Source organism: Zophobas morio, unplaced genomic scaffold (assembly GCF_036711695.1).
Source record: "Zophobas morio isolate AGI-343-1 ecotype UQ-CSIRO unplaced genomic scaffold, CSIRO_AGI_Zmor_V1 ptg000002l, whole genome shotgun sequence".
Classification (NCBI taxonomy): domain Eukaryota; kingdom Metazoa; phylum Arthropoda; class Insecta; order Coleoptera; family Tenebrionidae; genus Zophobas; species Zophobas morio.
The window spans coordinates 10,802,530-10,824,259 of NW_026972107.1; the positions used below are offsets into that span (position 1 = coordinate 10,802,530).

A 21,730-nucleotide genomic window follows, 5' to 3' on the forward strand; every position below is an offset into this window, starting at 1 on the left:
GAGACCACAAGTTGAAACGACCCAACTTTTGAGACAGTAAGACCCTCTTCTGTCTTCTACTGCATGTAACAATCCGTAAAGTCAGCTAATAAGTGGGAAACTCACCTCCTTTAGTGTCATTAAATTGTCACACATGCAAAGTTTCAGCTCGACTACATAATAGAAACATCAAAGTTTTGACGCGTACTTATTATACCTCAACCGTATTCTATATAAGCGGCTAAGTAAAACTCTAACTTTGTTCTCCACGATGAATTTAGCCAAAACCGTCACACATTTACAAGCTTGCATTGTAACTTGTTACATTCTAAATGCCACAAAAGCAGCTCCTCGAAACAATACCCCATCAAAGGCGTTTTCTTATAATGTGGCCGCATTTCCTGAAAAAATCGCAACCCAAGCGAAAAATAACGGAACGGCGAATAAGAAAGGGGCCGTGAAATTAACAATGAAACAAGGCTTGATAATGAATCAAATTATTGCCACTTATGCCCTCAACGCGCCTCGAGATTTGTTGTGCAAAAGGCAAGTCGAAGATTTCAAGAACGGGCTTCGATCTCTGGAACCGTGGGCTCTAAGGAGTAGGTATTCTAGTTAAAAATAATTAGGTGCCGAGAAATATAACGAAAATATTTATGAAATATTGGGACGATAATGGCGTATCTTTATTTTGCTTCGATATTAAAACAAAACATTGCTTGTTTTCGATGGATATTTCCTTCAGCGGCTCTAATGTTTCCAAATGGAGCGTCGCGGTCTCTTGTTTGTTGAGGAAATATAAACAGGTTTTTTACGTTTATTTCTAGGGATAGTGCATGTTTTAAGGAATGGGGTCGCATTTTTGCATTGCTGCAGGAAGAGACGATGCAATCTAAAAAGAGCATTATCCATTTCAGTGTTTGACTCGTCCTCTAAATTACAACCGGGTGTCCTAATGGGGAACATGGTGGAATACGGCGCCTTCGAGCAATGTTTAAGCATTTATAAAGAAACAGAAAATGGTCCTCTACGTGGAAAACACTGCAGTTTTCGACTAATTCCTGGAGAAACTATACTCAAGACTGTAATAGGATTCCGGAATGTGTCTCATAAGGTACCAATTTCAGCTTAATTTAACAAAATTCGTGAATACGCTTACCGTAAAATATTTACGATTCTAGGAAACTTAATAACACGCAAGAATTTTCAATTTCATTAACACGGATGCAAAATGCAAGTTGTGAATCCTTTTTATGACTTCTATTTTGGTTTTTCTTACGAGAGCATGAATTTTTTGCACTCTGTAAAATTAAGTGCAAATATTTTATTTCAGATGAAGAGGGTGTCTATATTTAGACTTGGATTTGAAACCAAAGGCAAAAGAAAATTCGTTTTTGAAAATTGTCGTCCCAAAAAAAATATCTAAATATTCTGAAATTTACACAAATCCTTGCCTTGTTTATTTTCAGATTTCGATTCGGAAGTGTAAACACACTAAACTCAATCGTTAAAGAAACAAACCAACGCAAAATTTATCTCCAGGGGGATTTCTGGAATATTTCCGGTTTAGCTTCGCTAATTCAAACCTCAAATAGCTGCTGGGAAATAATGTAAAATATAACCAACTATAACTTACTCAATTGCTGCTTTTAAAAGAACACTATTTTAATCTTTACATGCTTGAATTTACATATTACAAAATCAGTAAGTTTGTAGGGGATTTTTTACTAAAAAAATTTGATGTTACTTTGTGTATCTACGCTACATTTTTTGAATTATGCCTGCGAGACTTACAAAATTGAGTTTAGTGCTTAACCAGGGATGAAACAATTCGTCGGTTAAACTATTAAAGTGCTTGTTGATTTTAACGATCCATGTAATATAATAATCATACCTCTCCACACGCCCCAAATCTCCATTTTCCCTAAACAAGATTCTGCATTAACAGTTTTAAGAATCCTCTTTGTGGTAGATGCCCCAATTAGAATCCCACTAAAAGTCCAGTAAAGGCCCCATTACTCCAAAGCCACAGCAGCTCCAACACTGCTGAATGGGTAAATTAACCCGTACATGTTAGCGATATTTGTACACCCTCAACTCATCCAGGTGCACATATCTTTAAATTTACCACCGCAGAATTCCCGCTGAATTTACTACAGCCGGGTCATTTCACGAATTGTGGGAATTCGTTGGCGCTGTGAAGATTATACGCTTTGTGGACTTTTTGTACATGCAATGTATGAGGTAAAATAGCTTCTGAAACGAAACTGAGTACTTGTAAATGTGTGGCTTTGCATGAAATGTGTTTGGTAAAAAATGTTTGCTTCTTAATACTTAGATTACCGTTGTCTACATTTTCAAGAAGAAATTCCATTATGTGCATAACTTATTTTTAAAATAGGTTTTTATATATGAGCCGTTGAAACGCAAAGGGGCGTAAGTCAGTTTAAATTCAAAGTCGACTTAGTTTGAAACCCGTTATATTTTTGTTATATAGTGAACATATTTAGTATAGTTTTCCGTCTGTCTGGCTATCTGTCTGTCTGCCGTCTGTCCAGATTTTTGTTAGACAGATAATCTCCAAAACTCTCAGTCCAATTGTTGTCAAATTTTGTATGTCTGTTAGGAATATCAAATGGAATGTACTCCTCTATTTTTTGTTTATGTATCCGTTTTCAGTTTTTACCATAGGCATCCAGATTTTTGGAAGACAAATCAAAATTTTGGACATAGTCGTATATATAACAATTTCGACTTTTCAATTTCTAAAATTTTTGATTTTTCAATTTCACTATTCTTCAATTTTTAAATTTTTTAGGTTTCTGCAGTGTTAAAAATTTATTACCAATCAAATATTTATCTGAGCTTCTGTAAACCGGCTCTTAGACGTCGATTTTTTTAAGACCTTTCAATTAATTCTTCAAGTTCTTTTCAATTGTTCAATTTTTCGATGTTTCGTTCAGGGATTTTCTAATATTTCCATTCTTCAATTTCTCGATTTTTCATATTTTCGATTTTTTGATTTCTCAATATTCCGATGTTTCAGTTTAACGATTTTTCAACTTTTTAATTTTTAATTTTTTCGGTTTTTCAGTTTTTACCTTAGGCTTCTAAATTCTAAATTCTCGATTTTTTTATTTCTCAACTTTTTAATTAATCGATCTTTTGGTTTTCCGACTTTTCGATTTCTGAACTTCTCGATTTCTCGATATTTCGATATTTCAGTTTCACAATTCGTCAATTTTTCGATTTTACAGGTTTCTGATCTCAATTTTTCGATTTTTTTTTATTTTCGGTTTTTAAAGGGCCAATCAATTTTTCGATTTTTTTTTTCCGATTTCTTCATTTTCGTATGTTTTAGTTGAACGATCTTTCAATTTTTAAATTTTTCGGTTTTTCAATTTTTGACGTTTCTAAATTTTCGGATTTTCGACTTGTCAATTTCTCTTATCTTATCGATATTTCGATTTTCCATCTTTTCGATTTCTTGATTTTTCAACTTTCCATTTTTCAATGTTCGATATTTCAGTTTTTGGATTTTTCCTTTTTCTTTCATTAATGTTTCTGTTTTTCAGTTTCTCTATTTTCAATTTCTCGGTTTTCAGCTTTTTGAATACTCGATTTTTCGATAACTCAGTGTGGGAATTTTACAATTTTTGGATTCTCAAAATTTTCGTATTCTCGATTTTTTTTCATTTGTGGATTTCTCAATTTTCCGATGTTCCAGTTTGACGATTTTTTAATTTTTCGAGTTTCCCGCTCTGACGTTTCTAAATTTTTGATTTTTCCTTTTCTCAATTTCTCGATTAATCGATTTTTTGGTTTTTCGACTTTTCAATTTTTTGACTTCTCAATTTCTCGATTTTTCAAGTTTTCAGATTTACAATTCTTCAATTTTTCGATTCTTCAAGGGGTTTTTAAAGAGTCCGTTTATAGAATATTTTAATTGGGATTGAGTTAATCAAGTATCAGGCGTTTATATATATAGCGACGTCTAATTGGCGTAGAGTCGATCACATGGTACTTTAATTCTGTCCTAAAAATTTATTTGCAATCAAATACTTAATTGGGCTTAAATCGGCTCTTAGCCATTTCGATTTCTTGATTCTTTTGATTTTTCACTTTTTCAATTTTTCAATTTACCCATGTTTCAGTTTTGGGATTTTTCAATTTGGTCGATTCAAGTTTTCTTCAATTTTTCAAGTTGATGTTTGAGTTTTCGCATTTCCCAATATTTCCATTCTTCAATTTCTCGATTCTTCAAATTTTCGATTTTTCCAATTTTTTTATTTTTCGGTTTTTCAGTTTTTGACGTCTCTAATTTTCGGTTTTTCGATTTCTCAATTTCTGGGTTAATCGATATTTTGGTCAACTTTAAATTTTTTTATTTTCCGGTTTCTTCATTTTCCCATGTTTTTCAGTTTTTGACGTTTCTAAACTTTCGGTTTTTCCACCTCCTAATTTCTCGATAAATCGATTTTTTAGGTTTTTGACTTTTCGATTTGTGGACTTATCGATATCTCGATTTTTGGATTCTCCAGTTTTTCAATTTTTCGATTTCTAAGTTTTTCGAATTTTCCAGTTCCATCTTTTCGATTTTTAGATTTTTCAACTTTCGATCTCTCAATATTTCGACATTTCAGTTTTGGGATTATTCCTTTTTCTTTTATTAATGTTTCGGTTTTTCAGTTTCTCTATTTTTAGTTTCTCAATTTCCCTTTTGAATACTCGATTTTTTGATAACTCAGTGTTGGAATTTTACAATTTTTCGATTCTTCAAACTTTCGTATTCTCGATTTTTTTCATTTGTGGATTTCTCAATTTTCCGATGTTCCAGTTTAACGATTTTTTAATTTCGGTTTCTCGACTTTTCGATTTCCCAGTTTTTCAATTCTTCAATGTTGCAAATTTTCGATTTCTCGGGTTTATGATTTTTCAATTTTTCAATATTTTAAATTTTCGATTTTTCGACATCTATTCTTGGATTGTCGATTTTTAATCTGTCAATTCTTCAATTTTCATTGGATTTTTCAGATTTCAAATTTTCTAATACTTTTATTTCTTAATTTCTCGATTTTTCAAATTTTCGCTTCCTTGGTTTTTCATTTTGAAATTTCTCATTTTTTTGATGTTTCAGTTTTACGAATTTTCAATTTTCAATTTTTTGTTGTTTCGATTTCTCGATGTTTCCACTCTTCAATATTTCTATTTTTGGATTTTTCGAATTTTTGATTTTCAGACTTTTTAGTTATTTTGATGTTTCGATTTCTTGATCTTTGGGTTTTTCGACTTCTTAGTTTTAGATTTATCGAAATTTTCAAAGTTTTACAATTTTTGAATATTCAATTTATCAATTTTTCCAAGTCCAAATTTTTCAATTTTTCTATTTCTCGACTTTTCGGATTTCGACTTTTTTCAATTTGTCAATTTTTCAATCTTTCAATTTTTAATATATCGATTTTTTGAACTTTGGTATTTCGATTTCCCAATTTCCCGATTTTTCGATTTCTGGATTTCTCGATTTTTTGATGTTTCATTTCTTGATGTTTGAGTGTTTCAATTTGTCGATGTTTCGATTTTTCGGTATTTTGATTTTGTTCCACTTTTCTGTTTCTCGATTTTCCGATTTTCCAATTTTTCGATGTAACGATTTTTCAACTTTTCAATTTCACAATTTTTTACCATTTCAGTTTAGGAATTTTTCGATTTCTCGATTTTTCAGTTTTCCGATTCTTTAGTTTTTCAATTTTTTAAATTTTCGATCTTTCGATTTCTCGGTTTTTCAATTTTTCGAATTTTTGACTTTTCAGCTATTCGATATTTCAATTTTTTTATTTCACAATTTGTTGATTCGATTTGTTGAGGTCACGCTTTGTCATTTTTAAAAATTTTCAACATTTCGATTTTTAGATTTCCCAATTTTTTAAGTTTTCCATTTCTCAATTTTTCACCATTTTAAATTTGGGAATTTTTCAATTTCTGGATTTATCGACCCCGTGGACTTCGATTTTTCAGTTTTTCAATTTTTCTATTTTCCGATTTACGATTTTTTAATTATAAATTTTTCAATTTTTAACTTTTCGATTTTTCAATTTTGGGCTATTTTGATTTCTCAATTTTTCGATTTCTCGCGTTCTCTTCTCGATCTTTTAAAGTTTCGTTTCTCGATGTTTCAGTTTTTAATTTTTTCGACGTTTCCATTTTTCGATTTCTCTGTTTTTCGACTTTTCCATTCTTCGATTTGACAATTTCTAGTCACTTTAGTTTTTCGATTCTTCAATTTTCAGATTTTTCAATTTTTCGATTTCTCAGTCTTCGGTTTTTCGGCTTTTCTATTTTTCAATTCTTTGAGATTTAAATTTTAGATTTGTCAATTTTTCAATTTTTCGATTTTTTGATGTTTCATTTCTCAATTTTTCAATTTTACAATTTTCGATATTTTAATTTCTCGATTTCTCGATTTTTCTATTTTTCAATTTTTCAGTTCTTCGATATCTCTATTTTTCGATTTTCAGTTTTTTTATTCGATTTCTTGACACCTCTATTTTTTGAGTTTTCGATTTTTTAATATTTCAACATTTCTATTTCGGAATTTTTCAATTTCTTGGTTTTTCGACCCCTCGGACTTCGATTTTTCGACTTTTCAATTTTCCGATTTTCCAATTTCTAGTCACTTCAGTTTTTCGAATCTTCAATTTTCAAATTTTTAAATTATTCGATTTTTAAAAAATGGAGTTTTCGAGTTCTCAGTTTTCGATTTTTAAATTCTTTGAGATTTACCTTTTAATTGTTTCAGTTTTTCGATTTTTCGATTTTTTGATGTTTGGATTTCTCACTTTTTTAATTTTTCAATTTTAAAAAGTGTCGATTTGTCTATATCGATTTTTCTATTTTTGATTTTTCAGTCCTTCGATATCTGCATTTTTCAGTTTTTCAAATTTTAAATTTTTTATTTTTCAGTTTGGTTTTTCAATTTTTGTATTTTTTAAATTTTACCTTTTTCGATTTTTCAGTTTTTTGATTCGATTTCTTGACATCTTGATATTTCGAGTTTTTGATTTCTTAATATTTCAACATTTCAATTTTGGGAATTTTGCAATTTCTGGATTTTTAAATTTTTCCATATTTTAAGTTTTTTTATGATTCGATTGCTCGATCTCTTGATTTTTTACTTTTTTGTGGATTTCGATTTTTCAGTTTTTCAATTTTTCGATTTTAAAATTCTTCGATTTTTCAATTTCATTGTTCTGTCGAAATAACCTTCAACCAATTTTTTTGACGTCAATCATCTTTGACAATTCCAGCTTGATATCCAAAATTTGTATAGACCAATGTTCAACACTGTATATGTATACGTTTTGCTGGCGCCGCAACAATCGAAAAATTATTTATTTTTGATCACCCTGTATAAAAACATATATGTAAGACATCTAAAACGCAAACAGGTTTGTTCATGCAAATTGTACAAGTGTTGTATAAGCAGAGATAAATATTAAAACCCAAAATTTACCTATTCACAAATACTCTCACACACGCACTATCACTTATTTTTAATTCTGTGGACATCTCGGCCATCTTTTATTTATAATTCTACAGGTTCATCCACCCCACAAACAAATATCAACACCCATTCTTCAAACCGTCAATTATTCAAATTGTCAAAGTTTGAAAGTATCACTTTACAGACATTAAAAAAAATCGTAAAAAGTTGGGCGACGATGCGAGACCTCGGGCTTCGAGCCAACCGCCTCCCAGGCCCCCGCTATACAGCCAACTATGATCAAAGAAGTAGTGTTAATTACTTCATGTACATACCATTATATCTAGAACAATTTAAATTTTCCGACACACCTGGTTTACCTCCCAAACGTGATAAACACAATTTTCCAACTCAATTAAGTAATAAAATTGTAGTCAATTCTCAGAGAAAAAATTTAAAAAAATGAGAACCACACGGGAGCGAAATATAGCAGCACAAATTCTAAAAACAAGTTTTACAAATTTCTCAGGTGATTTAGAAGCATATTTCGTTAAATAATTGTCTCTAATTACTCTAGTAAAAGCTTTAAATTTGTTGTCGCTTATCAGCTCTAAGGGATTTGAATATAAAGGAATTACGTATTGCGACGTTCGTGAAACAATGCAATACATAAATAAATCGTAGCACTACTGGTGCATTTGACCTACATATTTACATTCACAAGCAAAACTCTAGTATTATTTAATATTTTAACCAAATAAATTTCAGTCCTCCTCAGGGAGCAGTGATGGTTCCTAATTATTTTTTGTAAATATCAACGATTTGTCACACTCTTTTAACAAAGAAAACTTTGTAACTTTTGTTAATGTCACTTTTATGAATCTTTAGCTGCAAATAAGCGTACACAGAAGCCCGCTGAAATACAATGAATTACACTCCTTTTAATTTTCGTGCCACAAAGTTTTACCAACTCGGCCGAAATTAAAAATTTGTTACGTACCAGTAAAATAATCGCAAATTAGGCAAACTGTTTCGTTTTGAAGTTATCTACGCTTTGTATGTGCAAAATTTCAGCGAATTCCAAGCACCTTTCGCAGAATTCGTGAAACGACCCTATTCCATTCAGCGGTGAAATAATCTGCCGGTAAGATATAACATTTTCAGCGCTTCGAGAAAATAAAAAGCAGCGTAATTCAGGGCGTGAGATTAATCTGGTCCGTTTGCATTCCCGATTCGTGTCCAGCTGCTGACGTTCTCAACCATTTCAACCGAACAATAATGGAACTTGCACAGGGATTAGAAATAACAGTTACGCTGAAAGAAGAAAACTGCATGACTTTATCGACTCGACCGCAGTGGAGTTCAGGAGAATATTCTTTTTTGTGAGGATTGTGCAGTTGCGGTAACGCTTAATCCAATTTAACTTTTCAGGATTTTAGCGGGAGGGGTGGTTTTTGCTGTTCTAGTTTGCACAATTATTGATTTAATGAGCGGGAATGGTGCGTTTTTAGGGACGGGGCGGCGCTGGAAGGCGGGGGGCGGCACGTGCCCTTTCTATCAACCGTAAGAAACAACGTGATTTTTTATTCAAACTGAATATAAAGAGAAAATTAGTAGGGTGAAATGGGGGAGGCAAAAGAGAGCAAAGCGCGATTAAAAAATTGGTCGAAGGCTATTTCGACAGATCTTCTTTCACCCCTGAAGTGCTACCCAATAAATCCAGCTTTTTTGAAAAATTATTACATTTTTTTTTGTGATTTTTAAATAACACTCCGCAGATTTTTGTTTCTTCAATTTTTCGATTTGCAATTTTTCCAGTTTTCCATTTTAAGTTTTTCAGTTTTTCAAGTTTCCAACTTTTGAATGTACAAATTTTTGATTTTGCAATTTTTCGATTCAAAATTTCTCGAGTTTTTATTTTTTTTTCTATTTTTCCATTCTTTAATTTTTCATTTCTTCAAATTTTCCATTTGCAGTTTCTTATTTCGGTTTGTATTTTCTTTATATTTACAATTTTTCGATATTTCAATGTTCCGATTTTAAAATTTTTTGTTTTTTCAATTTCACGATATGTAATACTCCGAGTTTATTTTTAAATTCTTCAGTTTTTAGATTTTTCAGCTTTTGGCGTTTCAATTTTTAGATTTTGCAATTTTTCGTTTTGCTATTTCATGACTTTTAAATTATTAATTTTTCAATTTTCCGATTTTTCAATTTTTCATTTCTTCAGTTTTTCCATTTGCAATTTCTCGTTTAGGTTTTTTGTTTTTTTATTTATTCGAATTCTTCTTTCTTCAATCTGAAATGTTTAAATTTTTGGATTTTCACTTTTTCGGTTTTTCAAATTTTACGTTTTTAATTTCCGTTTCATCAATTTTAGAATTTGCAGTTTCTCGATTTTTAAATTTTTCGTTTCCTTAATTTTTGATTTGCAATTTTTATTGTTTTCAGTTTAAATATATAATAATAATAATTGTAATTTTTTAAATTATTCACTTTTGCAGTTTTACGATTTTAGAATATTTCCATTTTTCAATCATGGCATTTTAACACTTTTTCATTTATTCGATTTTACGATTTTAGAATTTATGTTTTTCGATTTCTCGATATTTACTTTACTGAATTTTCAATTTTGTATTTTTCAGTTTTTCGATTTTTGATGTTTCATTTCTTCAGTTTATCTTCAACTTTTCAACATTCCGATTCTTCAATCTCTGGATTCTTCAAATTTTCCGTTTTTCGATTTTTTCATTTTTTTATTTCTCAATATTCCGATGTTAAAATTTTTTCGATTTCTCAATTTCTCGATTAATCGATTTTTTGGATTTTCGAATTATCGATTTTTCGATTTTTCCGTTTTCCAATTCTTCGAATTTTCGATTTTTTAAATTTCTAATTTTTCGCAGTCGATTTTTCGAATTTCGATTTCCTGATTTTTAATTAGGTATTCAATTCTTCAATTTTTCTTCAGTTTTTCAATTATTCGAATTTTCGGTTTTGGAATTTACCAATAATATTTCGATTTTCAATTTGTCGATTTTTCAATTTACCATATTTTAATTTTTGAAATCGTTAAATTTTAGATTTTTCAATTTTTCGATTTTTCAGATCTCCGTTATTTTTATTTTTCAATTATTCGAATTTTTAAATATTTGATTTTTCACTTTTTTGACGTTTCGATTTTTGACAAATTGAAATTGAAAAAGCGACAAATTTCTCGATTTGTCGCTTTTTCAATTTATCGATTTATCAATTTTTTTAATTTTAAGTTTTCAATGTTTCAGTTTTTAATATTTCGATTTTTCAACTTCTCAGCTTTTAGATTTCTCGATTTCTGGATATTTTGATGTTTCATTTCTTGAAGTCTCAGTTTTTCAATTTTAGAATTATCGATTTTTTTTTATTTTAAGTTTTTCAATTTTTCAGTTTCTAACTTTTCGATTTTTCGATTTTGGGATATCTGGATTTCTCAATTTTTCGATTTTTCGATACTTCGACTTTTCGGTTTCTCAATTTTGATCTTTCGTTTCTTGATGTTTCAATTTTTCAATTTTTCGATGTTTAATTTTTCAATTTCTCAATTTGTCAATTTTTTCAATTTTCCGTTATTTCAGGTTTAGAATTTTTCAATATCTCATTTTCAGTTTAGTTTTACTATAGATTTAGAATGTTTTGACTTTCGGATTTTCGATTTTTCAATTTTTCGATTTTTCAGTTCTTCACTATTTCTATTTTTCTATTTTTTGAATTTTGAAATGTTTGATTTTTCAGATTCTGATTTTTCTATTTTTTTATTTTTAAATTTTACTTTTTTAGATTTTAGGATTTTTTCTCTCCGAGTTTACTTTTAAATTTTTCAGTTTTTCAATTTTCCAACTTTTGGATGTTTCAGTTTTTAAATTTTTCAATTTTTCATTTCTTAAATTTTTCGTTTCGGTTTTTTATTTTCTTTACTTTTTAAAATGTTTCGGTTTTTCAATATTCTGATTTTATAAATTTTCTTTTTTCAATGTGAAATTTTTCAATTTTTGAGTTTTTCAACTTTTCTATTTTCAATTGTTTTGTTTTTCAACTTTCAGATTTTTTAATTTTGGTTTTTTCCGTTTTAGAATTTACAGTTTCTCGATTTTTCAATTCATTAAATTTTAGATTTTTCAATTTGTGGATTTTTCAGTTCTTCGATATTTTTATTTTTCAGTTAATCCAATTTTCAAATTTTAGATTTTTCAATTTTTTGATGTTTTGATTTTTTGATTGTTCAATTTCTCGATTTTTTTGATTTTTCAATTTTTCGATTTATCGATTCTTTTTATTTAAAATTTTGCGATTTTTCAGTTTTTAACTTTTCGATTTTGGGTTATTTCGATTTCTCGATCTTTTGATATTTTGGATGTTTCGATTTTTCGATTTCTCAACTTAAAAATTTTCCCAATTTTTCGTTATTTCAGGTTTTAATTTTTCAATATCTCGATTTTCAGTTTTTTCACTCTTTAAATTTAGAATGTTTTGGTTTTCAGATTTTCGATTTTTCAATTTTTCTGTTCTTAAATTATAGATTTGTCGATTTCCCGATTTTTCAATGTTTAGATTTTTCACTTCTTCATTATTTCTATTCTTCAGTTTTTTGAAGTTTGGAATTTTTGAATTTTCAGATTATCGATTTCTCAATTTTTTAAATTTTTCATTTCGGTTTTTCACTTTCTTTGTTTTTTAAACTTTTTCGGTTTTTCAATGTTAATTTTATAATTTTTCTTTTGTCAAACTGAAATTCGATTCGTATTTTCTTTTTCCAATTTTTCGATTCTTTAGTTCTTTGATTTGCAATTTTTTAACTTTCCACTTTTTCCATTTTGCAGTTGCCCATTTTTCAGTTTTTTGATTTTTCAATGTTTTACAGTTTTTTAGTTTTTCGATTTTTAATTTTTCAATTTTTCAACTTTTCCACCCAAAAAATTTGAAAAATCAAAAATGAAATTACGAAAAAGTATAAAATGAAAACATTGAAAATCTGAAAATTGGAAATCAAGAACTTGAAAAAATTAAAGGAACGACAAATTGAAAAATTGGAAGGTTGAACACTGAGAAATTTCAAAATCGAAAACATGTGTAACCGAAAAAACGAAATATTGTAAAATCGAAATATTGAAAATGAAAGAAATCAGAAAATCGGATATTTGAGAAATTCAAAACTTCCAAAATTGAAAAATTTAAAAATTATAGAGTCGGAAAAACATTAAAGAAAATGAAAAAACGAAAAACTGCGTTATAAAATCGAGCAAATGAAAATTCAAAAATTGGAAAAATTGAAAATAAAATTCAAGAAGTTGAAAAATTGAGGAAACCAAAAATGGAAAAAACGAAAAATTAAAAACTGAGAAACTGAAAAATCGATAAACGAAGAATTGAAAAAATGTAGGAATATGCCTAAAATGCGTATAAAATTTGACAACAATGGGTCTAGTAGTTTCGAAGATTAAATGTCTAATAAAAATTCGAACAGACGGTAGACACAGAGACAGACAGACGGACAGACGGAAACGGCGTACGCTCAGGAACTAAAAAAATTAAACGAACAAAACTAAGGAAAACAATAATGACAAAGAAAAAATCAAATTTTAGTTATAAACAACAACAAAGAAACAATATGGACAACAAATAAACACTGGTAGAATAAAAACGGCCACTTCACATTGTATAGATATAGAAAATAATGTTGAAAACTGTTGACACAGCGATTTTAAAGAAATTGCAAATATATTCAATAAATAAATATTTCCAATAAATGTGACATCAAAGAATGTAGATTTGAACTGGATGCCTCAGACTTTACAAACATTATTTGAGAATATTTATAAATATAAAATCCGAACTTCATATTTCTTGATTCATAGCAGACGTACACGTACCAATAAAATTATAGGTAAAAACAATTACAAATAAACCAATAAATTTTAATACACGTTCCGAAATTTCTAATATAGTGATACCAGCTACCGGTATTTACCAATAAGAAATTCTAGCAATACCTCATACGTGCTCACAAACTCTTATTTGTGTCGAAAACAGATGAAACACATTCTTTAGAGGAAAACAGATACTAAAAGCAAAGCAAAAAGTGTCTTCAGATAAAAAACCGAGCGTGATGTTAAAGTTTTAAGAGGGCAAGTTTTTTTTTAATTTAGTGGCCAGAACGAAAGAACGCAGTAAATTCAAGCAATCTAAAAAACTTCCGTATAAATCAATAGGCAAACAAACGACTCAAAAAATCTCAGTTTGATCATATTGGTTGTAGTCGAAATACAAATGAATATCAACATCAGCGATAATATTACTACTAATTCTGCATGCTGCAAATATTGAATCGCAAATTTAATTCATTCCAGTTTATGATTTTATCAACACAAACGAAGTATATATAAAATTATATAAAATAATGTGGAAACAAGTCATCAAAACAAATGAGTTGTAGGAAATATTATCAATTATAATATAACAAGTGATATGATTATTATCGATAATATTTCGAGTGAAACCGAGCTGCAGATTTAACGAGTGCGAAGCACGAGTTGAATGTGCTGCTTCGGTTTCACGAGCCATATCTTCGATTATTATTAATCATATCACGAGTTATATTCAACATGAGAATATAATAAATGAACGCATTTTTTGATAATAGAGTTGATTTGGTCGTTTTGAGCTTGCCTCCAACGTTGGCAAGCCGTAAAAGACAAAAAAATTTATGAAATTCTAAAATTTGTCAATTTGACAGTTTTTAAATTTAGGTAGCAACAGACCACAATAAGGCAATGAAATTATTATCGCTGTGATAGACATGTAACTAAGGGCATGAACAAATTCTATTGGAAGAAATGGGGTCATGTGATCCATGAATTATATTCTCAACGTAAAACTACGTAGGTTGCTCCCACTGAGCTAATTATTCAGAAAATCCATCTTCAAAATAAAGTCTCAGGACAACATAAACTTGATGGTGACACTTCCAGTTTCCCTGCATTTAAAGCCTGTTTCTGTTTTTAAAGAGTGCGACTTCTTTAATTTATTTCTTGCTTTATCCATACACGAATTGGTTAATTTTAAATAGAAATGTGTTTTTCAACCATTATCCACACAGTTGTAGCAGAGAAACATTGTTTGAATGATTTTATTTTAGTCAATTTACGTGGCAATTAATTTCCAAAAAATTTTTGTTTTTTTTATAAACATCCAGTGCTTTGCTAATGTGAAGGGTGGCTAATCTAAACGGGGAAAAATATATACATGTTCGTGATAATTTTTTTACTAAACCAGTAATTTTTAATTTATCTCGAATTTGTATTTGATGTGTGCTCTGTCAACATTGCTAACAAAAATATATTTGTTTAACGCTGTATCGAACAAGTAGTGAATACTATTTTTTTTCAAATGAGACTGTATAATTTGTCTACAATAATTATAAAGTTCCAAGAGGTTACCTTAATTCTATTTTATACTAAAACTAGTATCACTTCAGTTAGAATAGCTGACAACTTAATTTCGCAATCGCCCCAACATAATAATGATATTTAATTCTACAACACCCAGCGGTATTTAACAATCAGCTACTTGATGTTTTTACAAAGGGTGGTCATTGATCGTCACCCTCATGAATAATAATGAAAATGTTAAAATCAAATGGAATCCGAGCGATGTGAAAAAATGAACATTCTATGCTGAAGCTCGTGTTTTTCGTAAAAGTAATCCTACTAATTATAACATTAAAGCATTTACCGCTGTAAAAAAAAGTACAGAAAAAGTGTAATCATGCAAAAAGAAATTATGTAATTCAACAAAAGTCTGCCTCACAAAAATCATAAACGTAATAACAAATTTTATCCACAGAGAGCTGTTTTAATCATTTCTTTGCAAAATTCCCAGTAATTTAATTCATCTTATTGTAAGCAAATTTTAAGGGCGATGTGGATTATTTACAAAGTAAAGATCTTGTCATCCAAGTTTGAATGTATTAATTTATTCTAGAAATAATGATGTCAGTGCCATTATTCTACCACAGGACATATTTTATTGAAACCTTAATATTAAGAGAATTCGATTTACAACTATCTTTCCAAAGATAGTTTTACTAAATTTTCAACTATTTTCATTATTATTTATTTTTTTTCCTAGGATCTATTTTTCCGTTGCTTTGTATTATGTACTTTCTGGTTTTATTTATTCACAAAAATGATTGAATTTTTTTATTTGAAACAATGGACAGGTCAAATCAGGTCAGATTAGATGAGGTCGGGTCAGGTTATGTCAGGTTTGTATGTGGTATTTTTGCTCACTTGTGGACATTTTTAGAACTCGGGCTCTTTTCTCGTGAGGCTATATAGACGCGGCTATTTTGTCGGGGTATCGTTTTCTTGACTTCCTTCTTGCTTAGTCCAATACTATTGAAAATAGCAGTTGACTCAGCAAATCCCTGTTTTACTCCCTTTTTGTTTTAAATTCTTCAGATTTTTCTTTGTTGGTTCCGAATACGTTTGTGTTCTGTTTGTACATTTCTTTTATAGCTTTATTATTCCTTTATTCATTTGTCTTTTTCTTGAGATTTTCCATATGTCTTCTCTTTTTATTCGGTAAAACGCTTTTTTCAAGTTATGTATCGTTTTCTTCTTGTTTATAGACATTTCACTGGCTTGCCTGAACACAAATATTAAGTCCTGAATGCTTCTTCCTCTTCTAAACACACATTGAGTGCCTTCTACACTAGTTTCAATATTTTCTCTAATTCTTCTCTCCCATTATTTTTGCCAAGAGTTTTCCGGGAATATTTGGTATTGTGTGACATTTATAATTATTGCAATCTCTCTTATCTTTTTTTTGTTTAATCCACTCTTTTGTTAACTTTATTTCCTGTATTATCTCATGCATTAGCTTGTTTAATTTTTCTTTTCGTTTTTCGATTACATATAAGTATTTTCTTATTTCTGAGGATTTATTATCTTTTCCAGGTACTTTCCCTAATTTCATCTTTGATATGGCTTCTGATAATTCTTCATATTGCACTGTTTCTATCTCCTGTCATTCATTCTGCTTCTCGTGCTCTTCCACTTCATATGGATCATCCTCCGTCAATGTTTTTATCGTCTATCCATTACGTTCTCTTCACCTGTGAATATATTTCCATCCTTGTCTTTTATGTTAGTCATATCTTATTTCTTCCTTTGGATGCCTTATAATTTTCTGCTTGATTTGTATTTATATATCTCCTATTATCAACTATTATTTTTCTTTTTGATAATTTGTTTTATTTGTGGGGTTCACCATTCCGTTCATTTTATCTTTTTGTTTGTTATTTTTATAGTTCCATAGCTCTTTCTTGCCACATCCAGCAAGCTACTTTTGAAGTTGTTCCATTTTCCTTCTAAATGTTCTTTCTTCAAGCTTATAACTATTTATCGTCTGCCTCAATATGTCTTCTTTTTACATTTTTTTATCTTCGCCTTGCCCATTTTTACCAAATAGTGCCCACTTCCTATATCCATTTCTCTTATACTATTGATTTTTCATTTTTCTACGTAATGCTGCCGCATACTTGTCTTGTCTTTGTGTTTCAATTTAATGTTTCTTATTAATAAATCATTTTCCATACAAATTTCAATCATTCTTTCTCCGTTGTTGTTCTTCATTTCTTTTCTTTCTCTCCCTAAAATTTCTTCTATGTGTGTATTATGGTTTCGCATTCTGCCATTGAAGTATCTCATTATTTTTATCATTTTTCCTCTCCCACACCTATTGCTTGTTGCGCCATACTTATTTTTAGTTTCTTTTGTTGTATCTTCTTTTTCTACATAAGCTATTATCATTGTCCAATTTTCTTGTTCAAATATCTTAATTTTTATCTTTGACGTTCTTTCATTTATATGGCCTTCTTAAAATATGTCCTTTAACTTATCTGGTATTATTATTATTATTCCTATCCCTTCTTCCGCTTCTTCTTTTTGATCTACTCCTGTCCGGAATATCCAATATACTTTATGTATTCTTCTCATACCTCTTTGTTTTTGTTGTAATGCAATTCCTAGTATCTTCACTTGTTGTATCATGTCCTCCACCAGTTTCTTTTTGTTTCTTTTGGCGTTTTCCTTTAATCTGTCTTCTTTTACGTCTCGAGCGTAACCTAAGGAAGAAAAAGAAGTCCATCGGGCAAGTGACTACTTTCATGTTTTTTCGACGTTCAACTCCTAGAGTACGAAAAAAGAGGGTTTCCCGTTTTCGTCCGTTTCTCTGTTTGTTTTATTAGCCACAGATAGTCTCCGAAACCACGGCACCGATTGTTGTAAAATTTTGTAATAAAGGATTTCTATAAATGATTGTAGGGTCGAAGTAGGTCACGAAAACGTGCCGTCTCTCATATTTGAACTTTACTAAATGCCCAAGGACGCATGACAAAAACCACACGCATCTGTATAACTGATTGCCTAAATGTTTCATATTTTATTAAAAAATAAAACTAATTCATTACAAACATCGTAGTAAATGTTGAAAATGTTCACAATTTTGTTCAAGCCACATGTTCACTGTCTTTTTCATTTCAAAAACGTTCTGTAATCCTCTCATCAATACCTATTGTTCAATTTCATGTTGCAGATGAAACTCGTACATGTTTGCGGATTTGGCTAGATATTCTTGCTTACAAGCGATTACAGAAAACACCCACTCTTCCTTTACGAATGTCCCATGGCGATAACAAGACATAAACAATGAAAGTGTCTTGTTCAACAGATTAAACCACTTTCACGGTCTTCGCTTCGTAGCACAAAAACAGAATTTTCGTACGCAAGCACCAAGAGTTTTAAAAACGACTGTTTTGTTGTTTTGAGCTTCGATCAACGAGAATTAGTGTAATTCACACTTGAAAAGCGTTCAAACAATAAAAAGGATGACTTTAAATGGCAAATTACAAATGACAAGTGAGAACTCTGATAATGAGGCATAATTTCAGTGAAGCGGGATTTTTGAAATCCATGGCCAACTACGCCCTTAGAATCATTTATAAAAACCCTATATATTAGAAATTTCATGTAGATCGTCAGTGGTTCGAGCCCATCGCGTTCCTATTTTTTTTTTATCAAATTGAGAACGGTTTACCCTATTTTCTCATAATAATACCAGCCCCTTACCCAAAATGGTGTTCGAACTGTTTTGTTGTAGCTTAATTAATTAACCAGTTCTTTTTAAGGAGACAAAAGGGGCAATTCTGAATCGAAGTTGTTAAATTTAAAGGGTGTTAAATTGCAAATTTCCATAGTAACGAGTTAAATTCGTAAATCTGATTGGCTGTTTCTTTTTTAACAACCTTTAAATTTTAACGGGTTTGATTCAGAATTGGGCCTATAATCAATCAAATTTCATTTTCTTTTAAGAGAAACTCATGCAGCCGCTGATGACTGGTAAATATATGAACGTGCTACTCGTCCAGTTCTTTGGTAATAAAAACATAAACACTTGAAGTTAAACATGTCGTTATTACTGAAAGGACATTTTCTCTTTGATTATCTGCTTTAAATATATCTTATATTCTCGGCACTTGTGCAGATCGCGCCCTCTTGAAATTTGGCTCTCCATGGTGCGGGTGTTTTATACGTCATTGGTTTTATTTTATAGAAGTAATTGCAAAACAAAAATCACTAAATCAAATTTGAACTTTGACCATGCACTCCTTTGCTTGTATGTTCTATTTTTTGTATTTAATTTTGACTTCACTTCCCTTACTATTTTCCTGTGCCACTATTTGTCTTATTTTTTGTTGTATTTCGAATGCCGTTTTCGTTATTTTGCGTTTTTCTACATATTTCCTAGCTCAATGTTGCAGATTGTGAGCCCTATCTCGATTGTCTCTTTGACCTCTACTCTTACGCCTATTTTTCGTATCATGAACGTTTCCACTGCGTTTCTTAATTCTTCTCTGTTGTTTGTATCTACGTTCTATTTCTAAGTTCTAAGTTTTCCTTCCCATATTGGTTATATTATTCTCCATGCTCTTTTCATGCACTCTTCTTTTATTGTTTATTTTCATTTCTCAATGTTGATTTTCTTTTGATACTTTTTTCATCAATTCCATCATCAATCCTGTCAATTTATCCATTTTGCTTCAATGTTCTTCGTTCTTCTTTGTGGTTCTTATTAGATTTTTAGTCCTTTTGAAATATCCTCCTGTTCTTTACTCTCTCTTTTTTTTTGTTATTGTCAGAGAAGTATTCATCCAGTGGCGGCGTAAAAGAGAGGTCGGTGGGGGCTTCTTTTTTTTTAATTAATTCATTTAGTTTTCTTTTCACGATTACTGAAGAGCATATTTCACATGGTAATTTCTCGTAGAAAAATAAGGTTTTTACAACTAAGCTCCGCCCCTCGACTTACGACGAATAAAAAAAATCATCTGAATTGAGATAGGGCGGGTGGGCGGGGCTTATATTTAGCCCTTTTGTCTTAATATACATAGCCATCTTTTCATAACAAAAAACTTAAAACATGGTTAAAATGGTTTTGCAAGGAAATATGGATTTTGCAATTATGAGGTGGAGTCTAATTGCAAAATCGATATTTCCTTATACAAATTTTCCATTTTAAACATGTTCTAAGTTTCATGTTGTGAAAATAAATCTACACATATTAAAACAAAAAGGCAAAATGTAAGCCCGCCTACCCGCCCCACCTCAATTTTGATGTTTTTTTATTCGCCGTGAACCAAGGGGACGGAGCTTAACTGCAAAATAATTATTTCTTTACTAAAAATTTAAAATATATTTTTGAATATCGTGTTGTTCAAAGAATACTATGTATATTAAGAAAAAGAAGCAAAATATAAACCCCGCCCACCCCGTATCAATTGTGATGATTTTTTTTATTCTTAGAAACTTAAAACACGTTTAAAATGGTAAATTTTTGTAAAGAAATATCGATTTTGCAATTATGCTCCACCCCTAGATCTACCAACGAATGAAAACTTCATTATTATTTAGGTCAGGGGAGATGTGGGTGGGATTTAGTCTTTGGCTTTAATTTTTTCTTAATATACACACCATTCTTTGAATAACAGGGTAGTTAAAAAAGTGTTTTACACCGTAATTTCTTTTAGAGAAATAAAAAGAATTTTGTATTTAAATTCCGCTCCTTTGGGTCTCGACGATTAAAAAAATGATCACAGTGGAGATGGGGCGGGTGGGAGGGCGTTATATTTTTCCTTTTTTCTCAATAAAACAATTCTATTCGACAAATATGGATCTTGCAATTAATTTTATTCTTTAAACAACACGATACTCAAAAACATGTTTTTAATTTCTCGTAGAGAAATAAGAATTTTGCAGTTAAGTTTCATCACAATTGAGACAGGGTGGGTGAGCGGGGCCACATTTTTGCTTTTTTCTTAGTGTGTATAGAGTTATTTCGGCAACAAGAAACTTAAAACCGCCCTGGGTGCCAAACCACTCTACGCCGCCACTGTATACATCCATCTCCCTTTTATTATCATTATTTTAAATATTTTGTATGGTAAGGTTCGGTTACGACCCATAAAACTTGGTTATATTTGCAAGGTACAAATATCTCTATTAAAACAAAGTCAAGTCAGAAAAATGTTAGGCCAAAAGACCGTCAACTAATCTATAAATGTAAATAAAACACTTGTGCCACACAAGACTTTATCTAACATCTTTTAGTAACAGCTTAAAATGTGTTTAAAACTTTTTAAAAGACAGGGTGATTACAAAATATATTGTGTAAGATTCCTCAAGCAATATTATATTTGACTAAAGATCTGTTATATAGTGGTCATAACCTGAAATGTAGTACGAACTATGTGATTTTTTTTGTAGTTTGCAACTCTTCTTCACCAGTGAATAAACAGTTCCTTTTCTAACGATATTCACTCCGAAGGTGAACATCGAAGTCCTCTGTTCTATAGATTGGGTTCGATTTCTAGCGGTTTCAATTGTAATGTAGAGATTAATCGCTGCTTCCAATTCCGGACTCCCGGTTTGCAATATTTTTTCTTTGTTTCCTTGGTCCTTGGTTCCAGGCGTGATCATGCATTTACATCATCTCGCAGGATACCTAATTTACATTTAGCTGCTTGTTGCTTAAGTTCCGTTATGAGCTGTTCTAATGGCGGCCTTCCTTGTTGGAAGGATAAAAACTTGTATCCTTCAAAATTAAATCTTCCTTATTGAGTGATAAAAAAACAGTATCGTAAGAGTCCTTTGCCTATTTATTTTGTATGATATTATATGA

General features: G+C 30.3%; 1 protein-coding gene across 1 annotated transcript in view; it reads left to right on the top strand.

The window, feature by feature from the left end:
- The first annotated feature begins 250 nt into the window (after positions 1-250).
- Positions 251-21,730, top strand: part of LOC135122972 (nose resistant to fluoxetine protein 6-like) — a 29,024-nt gene continuing 7,544 nt past the window's right edge. Inside the window, exons 1-5 of the mRNA XM_064047470.1 lie at positions 251-581; positions 897-1,093; positions 8,624-8,841; positions 8,891-8,949; positions 19,725-19,732. Of these exons, the coding sequence (XP_063903540.1) occupies positions 251-581; positions 897-1,093; positions 8,624-8,841; positions 8,891-8,949; positions 19,725-19,732 (813 nt within the window). The remainder of the gene's footprint in view (positions 582-896; positions 1,094-8,623; positions 8,842-8,890; positions 8,950-19,724; positions 19,733-21,730) is intronic.